This window comes from Anabas testudineus, chromosome 10, assembly GCF_900324465.2.
Source record: "Anabas testudineus chromosome 10, fAnaTes1.2, whole genome shotgun sequence".
Taxonomy (NCBI): Eukaryota; Metazoa; Chordata; class Actinopteri; order Anabantiformes; family Anabantidae; genus Anabas; species Anabas testudineus.
Window position 1 is genome coordinate 11,405,645 of NC_046619.1, and position 20,940 is coordinate 11,426,584.

At 42.0% G+C, this 20,940-nt stretch overlaps 6 protein-coding genes across 6 annotated transcripts; all 6 read left to right on the forward strand.

Moving 5' to 3' along the window:
* The first annotated feature begins 1,805 nt into the window (after positions 1 to 1,805).
* pcdhb (protocadherin b) lies at positions 1,806 to 4,241 on the forward strand. The gene has a single exon (XM_026358372.1). It carries the CDS (start codon positions 1,806 to 1,808, stop codon positions 4,239 to 4,241), a length of 2,436 nt encoding a protein of 811 aa, XP_026214157.1.
* A 351-nt stretch (positions 4,242 to 4,592) lies between these two features.
* On the forward strand, positions 4,593 to 7,161 carry LOC113160908 (protocadherin alpha-C2-like). Its single transcript, XM_026358373.1, has one exon. The coding sequence runs from the start codon at positions 4,699 to 4,701 to the stop codon at positions 7,159 to 7,161; it is 2,463 nt and encodes an 820-aa protein (XP_026214158.1). The 5' UTR covers positions 4,593 to 4,698.
* Positions 7,162 to 7,618: 457 nt separating this feature from the next.
* On the forward strand, positions 7,619 to 10,188 carry LOC113160909 (protocadherin alpha-C2-like). The gene is made up of 2 exons (XM_026358374.1): positions 7,619 to 10,037; positions 10,136 to 10,188. Exons 1-2 carry the CDS (start codon positions 7,619 to 7,621, stop codon positions 10,186 to 10,188), a joined length of 2,472 nt encoding a protein of 823 aa, XP_026214159.1.
* A 1,510-nt stretch (positions 10,189 to 11,698) lies between these two features.
* LOC113160410 (protocadherin alpha-C2-like) lies at positions 11,699 to 14,219 on the forward strand. Its single transcript, XM_026357645.1, has one exon. It carries the CDS (start codon positions 11,805 to 11,807, stop codon positions 14,217 to 14,219), a length of 2,415 nt encoding a protein of 804 aa, XP_026213430.1. The 5' UTR covers positions 11,699 to 11,804.
* Positions 14,220 to 14,713: 494 nt separating this feature from the next.
* Positions 14,714 to 17,122, forward strand: LOC113160910 (protocadherin alpha-C2-like). Its single transcript, XM_026358375.1, has one exon. It carries the CDS (start codon positions 14,714 to 14,716, stop codon positions 17,120 to 17,122), a length of 2,409 nt encoding a protein of 802 aa, XP_026214160.1.
* A 779-nt stretch (positions 17,123 to 17,901) lies between these two features.
* On the forward strand, positions 17,902 to 20,907 carry LOC113160911 (protocadherin alpha-C2-like). Its single transcript, XM_026358376.1, has 2 exons — positions 17,902 to 20,460; positions 20,902 to 20,907. Exons 1-2 carry the CDS (start codon positions 18,061 to 18,063, stop codon positions 20,905 to 20,907), a joined length of 2,406 nt encoding a protein of 801 aa, XP_026214161.1. The 5' UTR covers positions 17,902 to 18,060.
* The last annotated feature ends 33 nt before the right edge of the window (positions 20,908 to 20,940 follow it).

Consider the following 20,940-nt stretch of genomic DNA (forward strand, 5'->3'; position numbering starts at 1 on the left):
AACATAGACAGCGAGCAGCAGAAAAACTCTCTTCAACTGAGACAACGTGGCGGTGCTGAGTTGACTGGGTAACAGAAATCACAGAAGCTGTAGCAAAACCTTCAGGTCGTAGTCACAGAAGGACAGTTGGAGGTGTTGTTATTGCCCTTATCTCTCATCAGCGTTAATGACTGTGAATAATAAAGTGATTAAACTCTTAAATGTTCAGAATTTTAATGTAAAATTAGATTCTGATAAATTCTTTAAAATCTTTCAGTGAAATAATGACGTATAAGTTATTTAGAGAAATAATTAACCTACAAATATACAGTACTTTTGACCAATATGACTATATGATAGATTTCAGATGGGGTCGTGACATATGAACCCATGAATGATCTGAAACTCGTACAGTGGGACCGGCCTCTGCAGTCTTTAGTGTGACACAGAGTTGAATTATTTATTATGATTATGGTGATCAAGATGCTGCTGGAAGATGTATGAGTAGTATGTAACAGTGCAGAGGTTTAAGGCTGTAAATACTTTTTGTTTTTATTAATCTAATACTAGGTCTAGGTACATTGGCTGTGGTTCAGGAAGCTCCGGAGGCAGCACAGTCGTGTACCGATCGTTTGCATGGGTGGTTCGATTCCCGGCTCTTCCTGCCACATGTCAAAGTTTCCTCAGGCAAGATACTGAACCCTAAATTGTCCCTGGTGAGTCAGGTCAGCTGCATGGCAGCTCTGCCATCAGTGTGTGTGTGTGAGTGTGAATGGGTGAATGAGAAGCAGAGTAAAAGCACTTTGAGTGCCATTTGGAAGAAAAGCGTTATATAATGTCGACCACTGACCACTTTACCTCCTGCTGATATTTAACATTGTGGGCTTTTCTATTTTGGCTCCTGATGAGCAGATTATGCTGCGGAATAAAACGTCACCTTTCACTTTGTTTCAATTAGATTTTAACAACTTTGCTGTGTTTATTGTAGCCTGTGTCGGCTCGAGCTAGATTAACAAAAACAACTGGCCAGTAGCCATTGGCCAGCTCTTAATTTGCTTTGAGAGATTCACAGTGACCAGTTCACCTGACCTGCATGTTAAACAAGCTCTGTAGTTGTCTTTGTTGATGATGACTGTGCTGTGGATGTGAAACACTTTGAACTGCTGATGTGTTTGAAAAGTGCTTTAAAAATAAAACTTAACTCAGGCTGTACTGTACTTTTAATTAATGCATATTCATGTAAAGAAGAGATGTAACACATGCAAGGTTTAGCAGTTGACTTTTTACTGTAAGTGAGTGTTACAAATGACATGAATGTTGTTTGTTAATTGTGATGATTTTCCTCTAAACTGCATGTGCGATGTTTCTGACTCCTAACAGACTAACTACTTTCCTGTGTGGATATTTGTGATACTAATCTGACTAGTATTCCCTGATTAAGACTCAGGGATACTTTATGATACTGAACCTGTTACTGAGAGAACAGTGAACATGTTTATCATCCAAAACATTTAACAGTATAAAAGTGAAACAGTCTACATGTCACTTGATGTCACTGCCATTTCAAACCGATGCTTTGCCAACATGACTGATACTATAGCAGCTTTTATACTGTGTGCACTCTTTGTCACACGGTGTCACTGTTGACCACTGTAGCTTTGTGCATCTCTCTCTCTCAATTCATGACACACCCATCTGTAGAGGGTGCAGCATCTTTCTGGAGTATGTGTTTTATTGTTCCATAAACAACGCCACCCTCAGATATGCTATAAGATATATTCACAAAGGAAAAACTATCTGAGTTATTTTCTTCTGCAGATGAAAGGATGCATTTTTGGGCAACTCTCTTTGTCTTGGGTGCAACATGGCCCAGTGCTTTGTCTGTGACACGGTACTCCATAGCCGAGGAGATGGAGAAGGGCTCTGTGGTGGCTAACCTCGCTGCGGATTTAGGACTTGAGCCTGGAGGTTTGGCACAACGAGAGGTAAAACTTGACATTTTTACCAACAAAAAATATCTAGATTTTAACAAGAAGACAGGGGAGCTTTACATCGTGGAAAAGATGGACAGGGAGTATCTTTGTCCAGCGAAACCTACGTCCTGTTTTCTAAAGCTCGATGTTATTATAGAAAGTCCTTTGCGTATCTTCAACATTGAACTTGGAATAACAGACATAAATGATAATGCTCCACATTTTCGACGAGACAGAGTAGAGCTCGATGTGTCGGAGTCGGCAACGCCAGGAGAGAGATTCTCCCTGCCTAACGCTGTGGACCCAGATGTTGGAATAAATACGATCAAAACATATCAACTGAGCGTGAGCGAACATTTCACCATCGAAATTCAGACGGGCAGTGATGGAACTCAGTATGTAGATTTGGTGTTGACCAAGTCTTTAGACAGAGAGGAGAATCCTGTACATAATCTAATTCTGACTGCTGTGGACGGCGGGGTCCCTGTGCGCTCTGGCACAGCCAATATCGTTGTTAGGGTACAGGACACAAATGATAATCCTCCTCGGTTTGACAAACAGACTTACACTATTAACATGGCAGAAAATTCCCCAATCGGAACTTTAGTGATAAAGCTTAATGCCACAGATAAGGACGAGGGTCTGAATTCAGAAATAGTGTACTCATTCACTCTTTACACGTCAGAAAAAACTCAAAATGTTTTTGACTTGAATCCTAACACGGGGGAAATCACCGTAAAGGGTACGATTGATTATGAAGATATGAAGTTTTATGAGATGCACATCGAGGCCAGAGACAAAGGAACGAACCCGTTACTGGGTCAATGTAAATTGGTCGTTCACGTCACAGACATGAATGATAATTATCCAGAAATTACCATTCAGTCGGTTAAAAACACAGTGGATGAAAACGTACCAATTGGAAGTGTTATTGCTCTAGTCGACGTAAGCGACAGAGACACTGGTGATAATGGAAAAGTAAGCTTATCTATTAATCAACCTATGCCCTTTGTTCTTAATAAATCATCAGATAGACCAATGCATTACAAGCTCATCGTGTCAGAGCCTTTGGATCGTGAATCTGTACCTGAATATGACATCACACTTATTGTGACAGATGCAGGAACACCACCTTTATCTGACAATGAAACAATAACCCTGCATCTACTAGATGTAAATGACAATGTTCCACAGTTCCCTCAGTCATTTTATACCATACGTGTGATGGAGAACAACGCACCTGGAGCCTTGCTGAGTTCACTCACTGCGTTTGACCCTGACCTCCATGAAAACCAGTATCTAGTTTATTTCATCATAGAGAAGGAGATAGCCAACACCTCCATGTCCATGCTGTTCTCCATCAATCCAGAGAACGGGAATCTTTACGCACTGAAAACCTTTGACTATGAGATCGAGAAGGAGTTTCTTTTCCACATCGAGGCCAGAGACTCTGGTTCTCCTCCACTCAGCAGTAACGTCACCGTCCACATCATCATTGTGGATCAGAATGACAACGCTCCTGTTATTGTCTCTCCGTGGCGAGCACACGGGTCGGTGGTGGAGGACAAGATCCCCAGATCCACTGATAAAGGCTCTCTGGTTGCCAAGGTGATAGCTTTAGACACCGACTCGGTGCACAACTCTCGGATCACCTACCAGTTCCTACAGGTGTCTGACGCCACCTTGTTCAGTCTGGACCAATACAACGGAGAGATCCGGACTATGAGGATGTTCAGTTACAGAGACCAGCGCCACCACAGACTGGTTGTTGTTGCCAAGGACAACGGGGAGCCTGCTCTCTCTGCTACAGTCACCATCAAGCTGTCCACAGTGGAGACTGCTGTTAAGGCCTACTCTGACATGACTGAGGTGCCTCTAGAGTACGACATCTTCTCAGACCTCAACCTGTATTTGGTGATCGGTCTGGGCTCGGTGTCCTTTCTGCTGCTCATCACCATATTGGTCACCATCGTGCTCAAGTGTCAGAAACCCAAACCCAGCAAAGCTGCTCCTCCCTGCAGGAACAGTGTGATCAGTGAGAGGAACTCCACCATCGCTGACTCCACTCTGGTGTCCAACGATGCCTACTGGTACAGTCTGTTTCTGGCAGAGACCAGGAAAGGAAAGCTGGTGGTCAGACAGCCTGTTCCAAAGGGTTCTAGATACATCGTGTCCAGTATACCGAGAGGTACCGGACTGACAGATACTAGTGACTCAGCAGCTTCCACTCTACAGGTAGGATTCAAGTTAATTTATTTTGTGTATGCATTAACTAATATTGAACTGTGAATTTATTGGTACATCATATACATAGAATATCAAAACGTAAGTCTGATTTTAAAAAGATAATATTTTTCCTGTATCAATTTTACCTTTGTCAACCATCATGATCCCACAATTAAAGCTTAGTCAATTTTAGCTTGTTTTTTTAAACTTACCTCAACTTTAATACGCCTACATTGTCCAATTTGTAAAGAGTGGCGCTGTTCCCTTATAAAACACTACCGCCTGTTTATGGTGACAGGGACTCTCTAGAAGACAGCAGAGCTTTAACCAGACAGACAGCTCCTTGGTGCTGGTGGTCGCATTATAATTCAGAAAATCTATTCTGGTTTTAAATGGATCAGCGTATTTCTCCATTCAAATTCGTAGCAGCAGCGTCGGATTAAGCTCTTACAAAAAAAGCTGTTTATGTGTGGACTTTATATCGATTAACGTACGACGAGCGGTTAACAGAGGGATAACAATGCGATCCGATGTCACAATGCAAACATGGAAAAGGTACGTGGCGCTAGTTTTTCTTTATTCTTGCGTTCATCATACAACTGCCTCAGTGACTCATTATTCTATACCTGAAGAGATGAAAGAAGGATCAGTTGTCGCTAACCTTGCTGCCGATCTCAGCCTGGATGTTAAAACACTGAACCAGAGGAAAATGCGTCTGGACATCGTTGCGAATAAGAAATATCTGGATGTGAACAAAGAGACTGGGGAGCTGTATGTTGTTGAGAAAATTGACAGGGAAAATATCTGCACCACCAAGTCATCAGCATCATGCTATCTCAGACTGGAGATAATACTAGAAAACCCATTAAGAATATTTAATATTGAGGTAGAAATTTTGGACATGAACGACAACGCCCCACAGTTTCGACGAGACGCCATCCATTTAGACATCTCTGAAGCGACTCCAAAAGGGGAGAGGTTCTCTCTCAGTAACGCAGTTGATCCTGATGTTGGAACCAATTCAGTGAAAACGTACCATCTGAGTGAAAGTGAATATTTTAACATTGAAGTTCAAACAGGAAGAGACGGGTCGAAGTTTGCTGATTTGATTGTAACAAAAGCCTTAGACCGGGAGCAGCACGCTGTTCATAATTTAATACTCACAGCTGTAGATGGTGGTACACCTGCTCGTTCTGGTACTGCTAGTGTTATTGTTCACGTTTTAGATACAAACGACAACGCTCCTGTATTTGACAAATCCATCTATAATGTGAATATAATGGAAAATTCTCCTATTGGAAGTCTTGTTATTGATCTCAATGCAACAGACTTAGATGAAGGATCAAACTCTGATATAATTTACTCCTATAGTTTATATACATCAGAGAAAACACAGGAAACGTTTAATCTGAATCCTTCAAGTGGTGAAATTACTGTTAAAGGAACTTTAAATTATGAGGATTTCAGGATTTATGATATGGAAGTTATAGCAACAGACCATGGAGGCAATAGTTTATCAGGACAATGTACAATAAAGATTGTGGTGGAAGACATGAATGACAACCACCCAGAAATATCTATTAAATCATTCCAGAGTCCAGTCAATGAAAACATAGAACTGGACACAGTGATAGCAGTAGTTAGTGTGAGTGATAAAGACTCAGGAGACAATGGAGTGGTTGATCTTCATATTCCAGATAATATGCCTTTCAGACTGAGGGAGTCCTCTGATAACTATTATGAATTAGTAGTGTCAGAGCCATTAGATCGTGAGAAGGTCCCCGAATATGACATCACGTTCACTGTGACGGACAGAGGTTCTCCTCCTTTATCTGACAATGAAACTATGACGTTAGAGCTGCTGGATGTTAATGACAACGTTCCACAGTTCCCTCAGTCATTTTATACCATACGTGTGATGGAGAACAACGCACCTGGAGCCTTGCTGAGTTCACTCACTGCGTTTGACCCTGACCTCCATGAAAACCAGTATCTAGTTTATTTCATCATAGAGAAGGAGATAGCCAACACCTCCATGTCCATGCTGTTCTCCATCAATCCAGAGAACGGGAATCTTTACGCACTGAAAACCTTTGACTATGAGATCGAGAAGGAGTTTCTTTTCCACATCGAGGCCAGAGACTCTGGTTCTCCTCCACTCAGCAGTAACGTCACCGTCCACATCATCATTGTGGATCAGAACGACAACGCTCCTGTTATCGTCTCTCCGTGGCGAGCACACGGGTCGGTGGTGGAGGACAAGATCCCCAGATCCACCGATAAAGGCTCTCTGGTTGCCAAGGTCATAGCTTTAGACACAGACTCGGTGCACAACTCTCGGATCACCTACCAGTTCCTACAGGTGTCTGACGCCACCTTGTTCAGTCTGGACCAATACAACGGAGAGATCCGGACTATGAGGATGTTCAGTTACAGAGACCAGCGCCACCACAGACTGGTTGTTGTTGCCAAGGACAACGGGGAGCCTGCTCTCTCTGCTACAGTCACCATCAAGCTGTCCACAGTGGAGACTGCTGTTAAGGCCTACTCTGACATGACTGAGGTGCCTCTAGAGTACGACATCTTCTCAGACCTCAACCTGTATTTGGTGATCAGTCTGGGCTCGGTGTCGTTTCTGCTGCTCATCACCATATTGGTCACCATCGTGCTCAAGTGTCAGAAACCCAAACCCAGCAAAGCTGCTCCTCCCTGCAGGAACAGTGTGATCAGTGAGAGGAACTCCACCATCGCTGACTCCACTCTGGTGTCCAACGATGCCTACTGGTACAGTCTGTTTCTGGCAGAGACCAGGAAAGGAAAGCTGGTGGTCAGACAGCCTGTTCCAAAGGGTTCTAGATACATCGTGTCCAGTATACCGAGAGGTACTGGACTCACAGATACTAGTGACTCAGCAGCTTCCACTCTACAGGTAGGATTCAAGTTAATTTATTTTGTGTATGCATTAGCTAATTTTGAACTGTGAATTTATTGGTACATCATATACATAGAACATCAAAGCGTAAGTCTGATTTTAAAAAGATAATATTTTTCCTGTATCAATTTTACCTTTGTCAACGATCATGATCCCACAATTAAAGCTTAGTCAATTTTAGCTTGTTTTTTTAAACTTACCTCAACTTTAATACGCCTACATTGTCCAATTTGTAAAGAGTGGCGCTGTTCCCTTATAAAACACTACCGCCTGTTTATGGTGACAGGGACTCTCTAGAAGACAGCAGAGCTTTAACCAGACAGACAGCTCCTTGGTGCTGGTGGTCGCATTATAATTCAGAAAATCTATTCTGGTTTTAAATGGATCAGCGTATTTCTCCATTCAAATTCGTAGCAGCAGCGTCGGATTAAGCTCTTACAAAAAAAGCTGTTTATGTGTGGACTTGATATCGATTAACGTACGACGAGCGGTTAACAGAGGGATAACAATGCGATCCGATGTAACAATGCAAACATGGAAAAGGTACGTGGCGCTAGTTTTTCTTTATTCTTGCGTTCATCATACAACTGCCTCGGTGACTCATTATTCTATACCCGAGGAGATGAAAGAAGGATCAGTTGTCGCAAACCTTGCTGCCGATCTCAGTCTGGATGTTGCAACACTGAACCAGAGGAAAATGCGTCTGGACCTTATCGCCGAAAAAAAATATTTGGATGTGAACAAAGAGACTGGGGAGCTGTATGTTGTAGAGAAAATAGACAGAGAATATCTTTGCACAAAAACACTGACATCATGCTACTTGAAAATGGAAGCAATACTTGAAAACCCATTACGAATCTTTAATATAGAACTAGAAATATTGGATATAAACGACAACGCCCCACAGTTTCGACGAAATGTCAATTACTTAGACATCTCTGAAGCGACTCCAAAAGGGGAGAGATTCTCTCTCAGTAACGCAGTTGATCCTGATGTGGGAACCAATTCAGTGAAAACGTACCATCTGAGTGAAAGTCAATATTTCAATATTGAGGTTCAAACTGGAAGAGACGGGTCGAAGTTTGCTGATTTGATTGTAACAAAAGCCTTAGACCGGGAGCAGCACGCTGTTCATAATTTAATACTCACAGCTGTAGATGGTGGTACACCTGCTCGTTCTGGTACTGCTAGTGTTATTGTTCGAGTCTTAGATACAAACGACAACGCTCCTGTATTTGACAAATCCATCTATAATGTGAATATAATGGAAAATTCTCCCATTGGAAGTCTTGTTATTGATCTCAATGCAACAGACTTAGATGAAGGATCAAACTCTGATATAATTTACTCCTATAGTTTATACACATCAGAGAAAACGCAGGAAACGTTTAATCTGAATCCTTCAAGTGGTGAAATTACTGTTAAAGGAACTTTAAATTATGAGGATTTCAGGATTTATGATATGGAAGTTATAGCAACAGACCATGGAGCCAATAGTTTATCAGGACAATGTACAATAAAGATTGTGGTGGAAGACATGAATGACAACCACCCAGAAATATCTATTAAATCATTCCAGAGTCCAGTCAATGAAAACATAGAACTGGACACAGTGATAGCAGTAGTTAGTGTGAGTGATAAAGACTCAGGAGACAATGGAGTGGTTGATCTTCATATTCCAGATAATATGCCTTTCAGACTGAGGGAGTCCTCTGATAACTATTATGAATTAGTAGTGTCAGAGCCATTAGACCGTGAGAAGGTCCCAGAATATGACATCACGTTCACTGTGACGGACAGAGGTTCTCCTCCTTTATCTGACAATGAAACTATGACATTAGAGCTGCTGGATGTTAATGACAATGTTCCACAGTTCCCTCAGTCATTTTATACCATACGTGTGATGGAGAACAACGCACCTGGAGCCTTGCTGAGTTCACTCACTGCGTTTGACCCTGACCTCCATGAAAACCAGTATCTAGTTTATTTCATCATAGAGAAGGAGATAGCCAACACCTCCATGTCCATGCTGTTCTCCATCAATCCAGAGAACGGGAATCTTTACGCACTGAAAACCTTTGACTATGAGATCGAGAAGGAGTTTCTTTTCCACATCGAGGCCAGAGACTCTGGTTCTCCTCCACTCAGCAGTAACGTCACCGTCCACATCATCATTGTGGATCAGAACGACAACGCTCCTGTTATCGTCTCTCCTTGGCGAGCACACGGGTCGGTGGTGGAGGACAAGATCCCCAGATCCACCGATAAAGGCTCTCTGGTTGCCAAGGTGATAGCTTTAGACACCGACTCGGTGCACAACTCTCGGATCACCTACCAGTTCCTACAGGTGTCTGACGCCACCTTGTTCAGTCTGGACCAATACAACGGAGAGATCCGGACTATGAGGATGTTCAGTTACAGAGACCAGCGCCACCACAGACTGGTTGTTGTTGCCAAGGACAACGGGGATCCTGCTCTCTCTGCTACAGTCACCATCAAGCTGTCCACAGTGGAGACTGCTGTTAAGGCCTACTCTGACATGACTGAGGTGCCTCTAGAGTACGACATCTTCTCAGACCTCAACCTGTATTTGGTGATCGGTCTGGGCTCGGTGTCATTTCTGCTGCTCATCACCATATTGGTCACCATCGTGCTCAAGTGTCAGAAACCCAAACCCAGCAAAGCGGCTCCTCCCTGCAGGAACAGTGTGATCAGTGAGAGGAACTCCACCATCGCTGACTCCACTCTGGTCTCCAACGATGCCTACTGGTACAGTCTGTTTCTGGCAGAGACCAGGAAAGGAAAGCTGGTGGTCAGACAGCCTGTTCCAAAGGGTTCTAGATACATTGTGTCCAGTATACCGAGAGGTACCGGACTGACAGATACTAGTGACTCAGCAGCTTCCACTCTGCAGGTAGGAATCCGATGTGCTGTGTTACACTTCATGCACATTTTACAACCATGCAAATGTAATTTGAAATTGAACAAAAAAACAATTGAATTGAAAATTTCCATCTTGTTAAAGTCTCTCCAAGCTTCCAATACCTGAATTTTGCTAGTTTCTACTATTTTCCATGACCGAATTTCTTTAGTTTCGCTTAAGATTGGATGAGGTGCAATTAGTAACTTGCATTTTCAGTTCTCTCCATGATATTTAAATCTTGGATTCGTCTGAGACACTTAAGGATAGTTAGGGATATGCTCTAAAACCACTCCAGCATTTATGTAGCTGTATGCTGTGTCTTTTTTCTTCTTAGAGGTTATCTTTAGCTCCAATCACAGGTCAGACACTCTGGAGGATGTTTTTTTTTCAAAGATCTTTGTCTTTAGCTATATTCATTGGTTATTTAATTTTATTCTCTTTTACAGTACTGTGCTTACTGCTATGCTGCCCATATCATAATACTGTTGCCATGATGGTTTTCCATTGCAAGGAAAGGAAATTAGCTAGATGATGAACAGTGCCATCTAATATCCAGCCATAGTACTGGGAGTTCTGCCATTGGAGTTTAATTTTGTGTCATTAGATCAGATAATATTTTTCCATGTGCTCTTAGAGACAGAGTCATTCCAATGCTGTTTGGCAAACTTCAGACTGGTTGTAGAATTTATTGATCTATTCTACTACGAAGGTCTGATTACACAGTGTTACTACAGTGGTTGTTTATCTGCAAGCTTTTCCCAATTCTGCAAAGGACATCTGAAGCTTTGCTTGAGTGAGGAATGGGATCCTGGTCCCATTCCTGACCATCAAGTCCCTCTTTATCTAGTTGATAAAATGTCCAGATGACACAGTCAAGCATAGGTCCTGGAGGTTTCAAACCTCTTGCATTTCACATTTATTGAGACCAGGGTGATTCTAGTGACACTCAACTGTTTCAAATGATTACATACAATTTCCTTCATATAACCCTCATCACAGTGTATAAGTCTACAGAGAGTTTCTTGTACCTTGTGGTTTGTTTTATGTCCTGACATGCAGTGTCAATTATGAGACCTTATTTAAATAGACGTAAGACATTTTACACTGCGTCCGTTCAGTTTCAGTGAACTCCTTGACTCATCTCAAGAACAATTAAAGCAACCAGATCCACCTTACCACATTTTGCTGCCATACTATAGTTTGGGAAATTTACAGTTTTAATTTGTAATCAATCCCATTAGATAATATTTGTAATAAATTCAATTTTTAACAATGTATATATTTGGTCTACATTATTATTTTTATTTTTGATCTCTTATTATTTTAAATGCCATAAGTTATAATAATTTAAAAATCATTCAGCTTCATGAGTTACTCTCATTAAAAGTATCAATACCGATCGTGAATAATGATAGATCGCAATAGTGAATTTATATTCATGTTGTTAATAGGTGAACGGATATTCAAATTGCATAATGTTATGGGAGGTAAAACAGTCTTGTAAATCTGAAAGGTGGCGCTGTTTCATTAGTTTAATTTCAGCTGGTCTACGCCATGACAGTGATTCATGGTCATTTGGACATATCCTGAAACGACCGAACAGTTCAATGGTGCTGAAAACCACTAGGAAAACGTGTTCGCTCATACAGCGTCAAAGTATTGTCGGAATTTAAGTAGCACGAATAGGTCGATGATCAGGGACGTAACGGAAAAGCCTGTATCCCAGGAAATGTAAAATATATCTGTAGATCTGCTGTAAACGCACGCAATAATGGAGTTCTTTGTAACAATGGAGTCTATGAAAAGGTACGTGCTGCTCGTCCTATTGTTGTCGTTCGTTTATAACGTATCAGCCTCAGTGACTCATTATTCTATACCCGAGGAGATGAAAGAAGGATCAGTTGTCGCTAACCTTGCAGCCGATCTCGGCCTGGATGTTAAAACACTGAATCAGAGGAAAATGCGTCTGGACATCATTGCGAATAAGAAATATCTGGATGTGAACAAAGAGACTGGGGAGCTGTATGTTGTGGAGAAAATAGATAGAGAATATCTTTGCCCAACAAAATCATCAACATCTTGTTATCTTAAACTAGAAGTAATACTAGAAAATCCACTACGAATATTTAATATAGAACTAGAAATTTTGGACATGAACGACAACGCCCCACAGTTTCGACGAGACGCCATCCATTTAGACATCTCTGAAGCGACTCCAAAAGGGGAGAGATTCTCTCTCAGTAACGCAGTTGATCCTGATGTTGGAACTAATTCAGTGAAAACGTACCATCTGAGTGAAAGTGAGCATTTCAATATTGAAGTTCAAACAGGAAGAGACGGATCGAAGTTTGCAGAATTAATCCTTAAAAAGACATTAGACAGAGAAAAACAAGCTGTTCATAATTTAATACTCACAGCTGTAGATGGTGGTACACCTGCTCGTTCTGGTACTGTAAGCATTATTGTACATGTTTTGGATACTAATGACAACACTCCTCTGTTTGATGAATCTATTTATAATGTGAATATAATGGAAAATTCTCCCATTGGAAGTCTTGTTATTGATCTCAATGCAACAGACTTAGATGAAGGATCAAACTCTGATATAATTTACTCCTATAGTTTATACACATCAGAGAAAACGCAGGAAACGTTTAATCTGAATCCTTCAAGTGGTGAAATTACTGTTAAAGGAACTTTAAATTATGAGGATTTCAGGATTTATGATATGGAAGTTATAGCAACAGACCATGGAGGCAATAGTTTATCAGGACAATGTACAATAAAGATTGTGGTGGAAGACATGAATGACAACCACCCAGAAATATCTATTAAATCATTCCAGAGTCCAGTCAATGAAAACATAGAACTAGACATGGTGATAGCAGTAGTTAGTGTGAGTGATAAAGACTCAGGAGACAATGGAGTGGTTGATCTCCATATTCCAGATAATATGCCTTTCAGACTGAGGGAGTCCTCTGATAACTATTATGAATTAGTAGTGTCAGAGCCATTAGACCGTGAGAAGGTCCCAGAATATGAAATCACGTTCACTGTGACGGACAGAGGTTCTCCTCCTTTATCTGACAATGAAACTATGACGTTAGAGCTGCTGGATGTTAATGACAATGTTCCACAGTTCCCTCAGTCATTTTATACCATACGTGTGATGGAGAACAACGCACCTGGAGCTTTGTTGAGTTCACTTTCTGCGTTTGACCCTGACCTCCATGAAAACCAGTATCTAGTTTATTTCATCATAGAGAAGGAGATAGCCAACACCTCCATGTCCATGCTGTTCTCCATCAATCCAGAGAACGGGAATCTTTACGCACTGAAAACCTTTGACTATGAGATCGAGAAGGAGTTTCTTTTCCACATCGAGGCCAGAGACTCTGGTTCTCCTCCACTCAGCAGTAACGTCACCGTCCACATCATCATTGTGGATCAGAACGACAACGCTCCTGTTATTGTCTCTCCGTGGCGAGCACACGGGTCGGTGGTGGAGGACAAGATCCCCAGATCCACCGATAAAGGCTCTCTGGTTGCCAAGGTGATAGCTTTAGACACCGACTCGGTGCACAACTCTCGGATCACCTACCAGTTCCTACAGGTGTCTGACGCCACCTTGTTCAGTCTGGACCAATACAACGGAGAGATCCGGACTATGAGGATGTTCAGTTACAGAGACCAGCGCCACCACAGACTGGTTGTTGTTGCCAAGGACAACGGGGATCCTGCTCTCTCTGCTACAGTCACCATCAAGCTGTCCACAGTGGAGACTGCTGTTAAGGCCTTCTCTGACATGACTGAGGTGCCTCTAGAGTACGACATCTTCTCAGACCTCAACCTGTATTTGGTGATCGGTCTGGGCTCGGTGTCGTTTCTGCTGCTCATTACCATATTGGTCACCATCGTGCTCAAGTGTCAGAAACCCAAACCCAGCAAAGCTGCTCCTCCCTGCAGGAACAGTGTGATCAGTGAGAGGAACTCCACCATCGCTGACTCCACTCTGGTGTCCAACGATGCCTACTGGTACAGTCTGTTTCTGGCAGAGACCAGGAAAGGAAAGCTGGTGGTCAGACAGCCTGTTCCAAAGGGTTCTAGATACATCGTGTCCAGTATACCGAGAGGTACCGGACTGACAGATACTAGTGACTCAGCAGCTTCAACTCTGCAGGTATGAATCCAAAGGAAAATAATTGTTATCCTAAACATTTTTTGACAGTGAATGTTATGTCATTTTATACTTTACACTTGTTTAGCTTTTTAACTCAGAAGGCATGTCAACACATACATCATTATTTCTACCAACAATAGTGAAATGATATTGTCAGTAGTTTCTATACACAAAATGTCAATGAGCAAAATATTCAATTCGACTAAACGGGCATCTTAAACCTAAACGGTGGCGCTGTTTCCTTAGTTAAACGTTGGATGAGCTACGCCATGACAGTGAATCATTGTCATTAGGGTTTGCTGGTGTGATGACAGAACAGTTCCACGGTCCAGCAAGTGAATTTTCTACACGCGTTCTCATTTTTCGGCGTCGTACCATCGCCGGTATTAATATTGCGTAATTATGTTTTGGACCTGAGATGTCACGACAAAAGTCTGTATACAGGTAAAAGTACAATACATAGGTGGATCTGTATTAAACGCACGCGTCAAATACGAACAATGGAGTCCGTCATTTGGTACGTACTGCTTGTTTTTGTCCTCTCTTTTATTCGTAACATATCAGCCTCAGTGACTCATTATTCTATACCCGAGGAGATGAAAGAAGGATCAGTTGTCGCAAACCTTGCTGCCGATCTCGGCCTGGATGTTAAAACACTGAATCAGAGGAAAATGCGTCTGGACATCATTGCGAATAAGAAATATCTGGATGTGAACAAAGAGACTGGGGAGCTGTATGTTGTTGAGAAAATAGATAGAGAATATATATGCAATACAAAATCGTCGACATCTTGTTATCTTAAACTAGAAGTGATATTAGAAAATCCACTACGAATATTTAATATAGAACTAGAAATATTGGATATAAACGACAACGCCCCACAGTTTCGACGAGACGCCATCCATTTAGACATCTCTGAAGCGACTCCAAAAGGGGAGAGGTTCTCTCTCAGTAACGCAGTTGATCCTGATGTGGGAACTAATTCAGTGAAAACGTACCATCTGAGTGAAAGTGAATATTTTAATATTGAGGTTCAAACAGGAAGAGACGGATCGAAGTTTGCTGATCTAATCTTAAAAAAGACATTAGACAGAGAAAAGCAAGCTGTTCATAATTTAATACTCACAGCTGTAGATGGTGGTACACCTGCTCGTTCTGGTACTGTAAGCATTGTTGTACATGTTTTGGATACAAACGACAACGCTCCTGTATTTGACAAATCCATCTATAATGTGAATGTAATGGAAAATTCTCCCATTGGAAGTCTTGTTATTGATCTCAATGCAACAGACTTAGATGAGGGATCAAATTCTGATATAATTTACTCCTATAGTTTATATACATCAGAGAAAACACAGGAAACGTTTAATCTGAATCCTTCAAGTGGTGAAATTACTGTTAAAGGAACTTTAAATTATGAGGATTTCAGGATTTATGATATGGAAGTTATAGCAACAGACCATGGAGCCAATAGTTTATCAGGACAATGTACAATAAAGATTGTGGTGGAAGACATGAATGACAACCACCCAGAAATATCTATTAAATCATTCCAGAGTCCAGTCAATGAAAACATAGAACTGGACACAGTGATAGCAGTAGTTAGTGTGAGTGATAAAGACTCAGGAGACAATGGAGTGGTTGATCTCCATATTCCAGATAATATGCCTTTCAGACTGAGGGAGTCCTCTGATAACTATTATGAATTAGTAGTGTCAGAGCCATTAGACCGTGAGAAGGTCCCAGAATATGACATCACGTTCACTGTGACGGACAGAGGTTCTCCTCCTTTATCTGACAATGAAACTATGACGTTAGAGCTGCTGGATGTTAATGACAATGTTCCACAGTTCCCTCAGTCATTTTATACCATACGTGTGATGGAGAACAACGCACCTGGAGCCTTGTTGAGTTCCCTCACTGCGTTTGACCCTGACCTCCATGAAAACCAGTATCTAGTTTATTTCATCATAGAGAAGGAGATAGCCAACACCTCCATGTCCATGCTGTTCTCCATCAATCCAGAGAACGGGAATCTTTACGCACTGAAAACCTTTGACTATGAGATCGAGAAGGAGTTTCTTTTCCACATCGAGGCCAGAGACTCTGGTTCTCCTCCACTCAGCAGTAACGTCACCGTCCACATCATCATTGTGGATCAGAACGACAACGCTCCTGTTATTGTCTCCCCGTGGCGAGCACACGGGTCGGTGGTGGAGGACAAGATCCCCAGATCCACTGATAAAGGCTCTCTGGTTGCCAAGGTGATAGCTTTAGACACCGACTCGGTGCACAACTCTCGGATCACCTACCAGTTCCTACAGGTGTCTGACGCCACCTTGTTCAGTCTGGACCAATACAACGGAGAGATCCGGACTATGAGGATGTTCAGTTACAGAGACCAGCGCCACCACAGACTGGTTGTTGTTGCCAAGGACAACGGGGATCCTGCTCTCTCTGCTACAGTCACCATCAAGCTGTCCACAGTGGAGACTGCTGTTAAGGCCTACTCTGACATGACTGAGGTGCCTCTAGAGTACGACATCTTCTCAGACCTCAACCTGTATTTGGTGATCAGTCTGGGCTCGGTGTCGTTTCTGCTGCTCATCACCATATTGGTCACCATCGTGCTCAAGTGTCAGAAACCCAAACCCAGCAAAGCTGCTCCTCCCTGCAGGAACAGTGTGATCAGTGAGAGGAACTCCACCATCGCTGACTCCACTCTGGTGTCCAACGATGCCTACTGGTACAGTCTGTTTCTGGCAGAGACCAGGAAAGGAAAGCTGGTGGTCAGACAGCCTGTTCCAAAGGGTTCTAGATACATCGTGTCCAGTATACCGAGAGGTACTGGACTCACAGATACTAGTGACTCAGCAGCTTCCACTCTACAGGTAGGATTCTTATTCTGATCCGTCACTTATATTTCCCAAAATACACTCTCATTTATAAGCTTTTTATTTGGGGATCTTTTAAAAACTATACTTTTTGGCCATTTAATGGGTAAATATTTTCTAAAAATTGTTTACTATGAGAGATGCCATTCATAGCAATCACTTGTCTTTCAAGGCATTTGCAATTCCCTATTTATTTAATCAAGAAAGATACAACATTTTCCTTTTAACGGGTCATTTCTCTGATGAAGTTTACCTTACATTAGTATTTAAAATATTAAGGTATCAGCACATTTTCTTTGCGTTAACGACCCCGAGTTTTCTTTTTCTTACTTCGGTGAAACAAATTTTATTTTCGTCTTTCATAAATGTATAAGGGATTTATTTCATTCAGCAAAGCAATGACAGATCAAACCTAAGAAGAATATAAAAAGAAATATATGAAAATAATAATAAAAAACGTAAACATATTTCAGAAAATGGAACATTATGCTTTTATGGTTTGAAAACTTTAAGAACGAGCAATAATGCAGAAAGAGGCAAATGCATAGAATTATTAGCACACACTTTACATATAAACAAACAAGATAACATAAAACAACGTTCAAGTTACTTACTGGCGTGTCTCAAGTTTGAGGCTAAATAGTGGTTCCACAACTGTAATACACATTTCCATTTATCATCTTCAGCGAGATATCCCGCTCCTTGCTCACAGCGTCGCTGTTCTTCAGTCATATACACTTTCGTGACATCACGGTCGCCATGATAGTCCGCGTTTCACTGGAAAGGAGAAAACAGCGAATGGACAGCTCCCGGTGCTGAAACGATTCGGATTTAGGCTCTGGTTGGTGTTTGTAGCTATATTTCATTTGGAAAATTGTCTGAAGCATCACAGCAATCCTTAATCCTGCGTAGAGGAGTTTACACACTGAAGACAAGAACCATCTGGAGTAACAATGGAAGTAATCTGTCCTCTATACAGGAATAGGTATGTGTCGACAATTCTTCTTTTCATTACTACATTCAACTACATATCAGCTGTAACACACTACTCCGTTCCGGAGGAACTTGAAGAAGGCTCTGTCGTCGCAAATCTGGCTGGAGATTTGGGACTAGACGTGAAGACACTAGTCGACCGGAAAATGCGCATAGACATCATTGCCAATAAGAAATATCTGGATGTGAACAAAGAAACAGGAGAGCTGTACATTGTTGAACGAATCGACAGAGAGTCTCTTTGCCCAGCAAAGACGTCATGCTATCTTAAAATGGAAGCAATAATTGAAAACCCCAAACGAATATTCTATATCGAATTGGAGATAATGGACATAAATGACAACGCTCCTCATTTCAGGAGAGACACCATAGATTTAGATATTTCAGAAGCAACGCAGGCTGGTGAACGATTTTCTGTGAGCAATGCAGTCGACTCAGACGTTGGTTCAAACTCCGTGAAAACATATTACCTGAGCGAAAGCGATTTTTTCACAATAGAAATTCAAACAGGAAGAGATGGATCAAAATTTGCTGATTTGATACTTAAAGAGAACTTAGACCGAGAGCAGCAAGCTGTTCATTATTTAATACTTACAGCTGTAGACGGCGGTGTGCCGTCTCGCTCTGGTACTGCGAGAATTATTGTCCACGTTTTAGACACAAATGACAACGCCCCTATATTTCACGAAGAGAGCTACCATGTGAGTATAATGGAAAATTCTCCGATTGGAAGCTTAGTGATTCATCTCAATGCGACAGATTTAGATGAGGGATCCAATTCCGACTTGGTATACTCATACAGTCTGTATACATCAGAGAAAACGCAAGAAACGTTTCATTTGAACCCGAACACAGGAGAAATTACTGTAAAAGGAGTGTTAAATTATGAAGACTTAAGGATTTATGATATGGAAGTGAGAGCAACTGATAAGGGAGCCAATGCATTATCAGGGCAGTGTAAACTTAAAATTCAGGTGGAAGACATGAATGACAACCACCCAGAAATATCTATTAAATCATTCCAGAGTCCAGTTAATGAAAACATAGAACTGGACACAGTGATAGCAGTAGTTAGTGTGAGTGATAAAGACTCAGGAGACAATGGAGTGGTTGATCTTCATATTCCAGATAATATGCCTTTCAGACTGAGGGAGTCCTCTGATAACTATTATGAATTAGTAGTGTCAGAGCCATTAGACCGTGAGAAGGTCCCAGAATATGACATCACGTTCACTGTGACGGACAGAGGTTCTCCTCCTTTATCTGACAATGAAACTATGACGTTAGAGCTGCTGGATGTTAATGACAATGTTCCACAGTTCCCTCAGTCATTTTATACCATACGTGTGATGGAGAACAACGCACCTGGAGCCTTGCTGAGTTCACTCACTGCGTTTGACCCTGACCTCCATGAAAACCAGTATCTAGTTTATTTCATCATAGAGAAGGAGATAGCCAACACCTCCATGTCAATGCTGTTCTCCATCAATCCAGAGAACGGGAATCTTTACGCACTGAAAACCTTTGACTATGAGATAGAGAAGGAGTTTCTTTTCCACATAGAGGCCAGAGACTCTGGTTCTCCTCCACTCAGCAGTAACGTCACCGTCCACATCATCATTGTGGACCAGAACGACAACGCTCCTGTTATCGTCTCTCCTTGGCGAGCACACGGGTCGGTGGTGGAGGACAAGATCCCCAGATCCACTGATAAAGGCTCTCTGGTTGCCAAGGTGATAGCTTTAGACACAGACTCGGTGCACAACTCTCGGATCACCTACCAGTTCCTACAGGTGTCTGACGCCACCTTGTTCAGTCTGGACCAATACAACGGAGAGATCCGGACTATGAGGATGTTCAGTTACAGAGACCAGCGCCACCACAGACTGGTTGTTGTTGCCAAGGACAACGGGGAGCCTGCTCTCTCTGCTACAGTCACCATCAAGCTGTCCACAGTGGAGACTGCTGTTAAGGCCTACTCTGACATGACTGAGGTGCCTCTAGAGTACGACATCTTCTCAGACCTCAACCTGTATTTGGTGATCGGTCTGGGCTCGGTGTCCTTTCTGCTGCTCATCACCATATTGGTCACCATCGTGCTCAAGTGTCAGAAACCCAAACCCAGCAAAGCTGCTCCTCCCTGCAGGAACAGTGTGATCAGTGAGAGGAACTCCACCATCGCTGACTCCACTCTGGTCTCCAACGATGCCTACTGGTACAGTCTGTTTCTGGCAGAGACCAGGAAAGGAAAGCTGGTGGTCAGACAGCCTGTTCCAAAGGGTTCTAGATACATCGTGTCCAGTATACCGAGAGGTACCGGACTGACAGATACTAGTGACTCAGCAGCTTCCACTCTGCAGGTAAGAGCTCCTTGTGAGATTGTCTTAAATACAAAATTGTTTAAAATAACGTGGCAATTAATTATTCATCGGGAACATGAACTACTACCGTTTGAAACAAATTTTGTGGTAATTTTCAACAAATATCATTTTAAATGCACATTTTCTCTAAACAATGCATTTAAATGGCTACCATGACAATCACATTGTACATCATAATGCAAAAGGTGGCGCTGCTGTCTTAAAATTATACACGATAATGAACGCCAGGACAGTGAGTGCTATTCAGAGGGCAGACGAAAGACACGGGAAGAGCTCCATGATGCTGAAACTCAACACTGAATGCGATCATGTGTGTTTCGCTCCGTGTTATCATACGGTTATAATTATGTAAACATAACAGAGATTAACGGATAATCTGATTATTTAAACAAAACACCAAACCGTAAATTACCGTGTCAGACGTGAAGTGAACACAAACATTAGCAACAACGGTGCCTC

What these genes read in the sequence shown, in the direction of transcription:
- pcdhb (XM_026358372.1), top strand. Translation starts at nt 1,806, where the DNA reads ATGCATTTTTGGGCAACTCTCTTTGTCTTGGGTGCAACATGGCCCAGT.
- LOC113160911 (XM_026358376.1), top strand. Translation starts at nt 18,061, where the DNA reads ATGGAAGTAATCTGTCCTCTATACAGGAATAGGTATGTGTCGACAATT.
- LOC113160908 (XM_026358373.1), top strand. Translation starts at nt 4,699, where the DNA reads ATGCGATCCGATGTCACAATGCAAACATGGAAAAGGTACGTGGCGCTA.
- LOC113160910 (XM_026358375.1), top strand. Translation starts at nt 14,714, where the DNA reads ATGGAGTCCGTCATTTGGTACGTACTGCTTGTTTTTGTCCTCTCTTTT.
- LOC113160909 (XM_026358374.1), top strand. Translation starts at nt 7,619, where the DNA reads ATGCGATCCGATGTAACAATGCAAACATGGAAAAGGTACGTGGCGCTA. An exon ending in TCTGCAGGTAGGAATCCGAT is followed by an intron (nt 10,038 to 10,135) that starts GTGCTGTGTTAC and finishes ATCTTGTTAAAG; the next exon opens with TCTCTCCAAGCTTCCAATAC.
- LOC113160410 (XM_026357645.1), top strand. Translation starts at nt 11,805, where the DNA reads ATGGAGTTCTTTGTAACAATGGAGTCTATGAAAAGGTACGTGCTGCTC.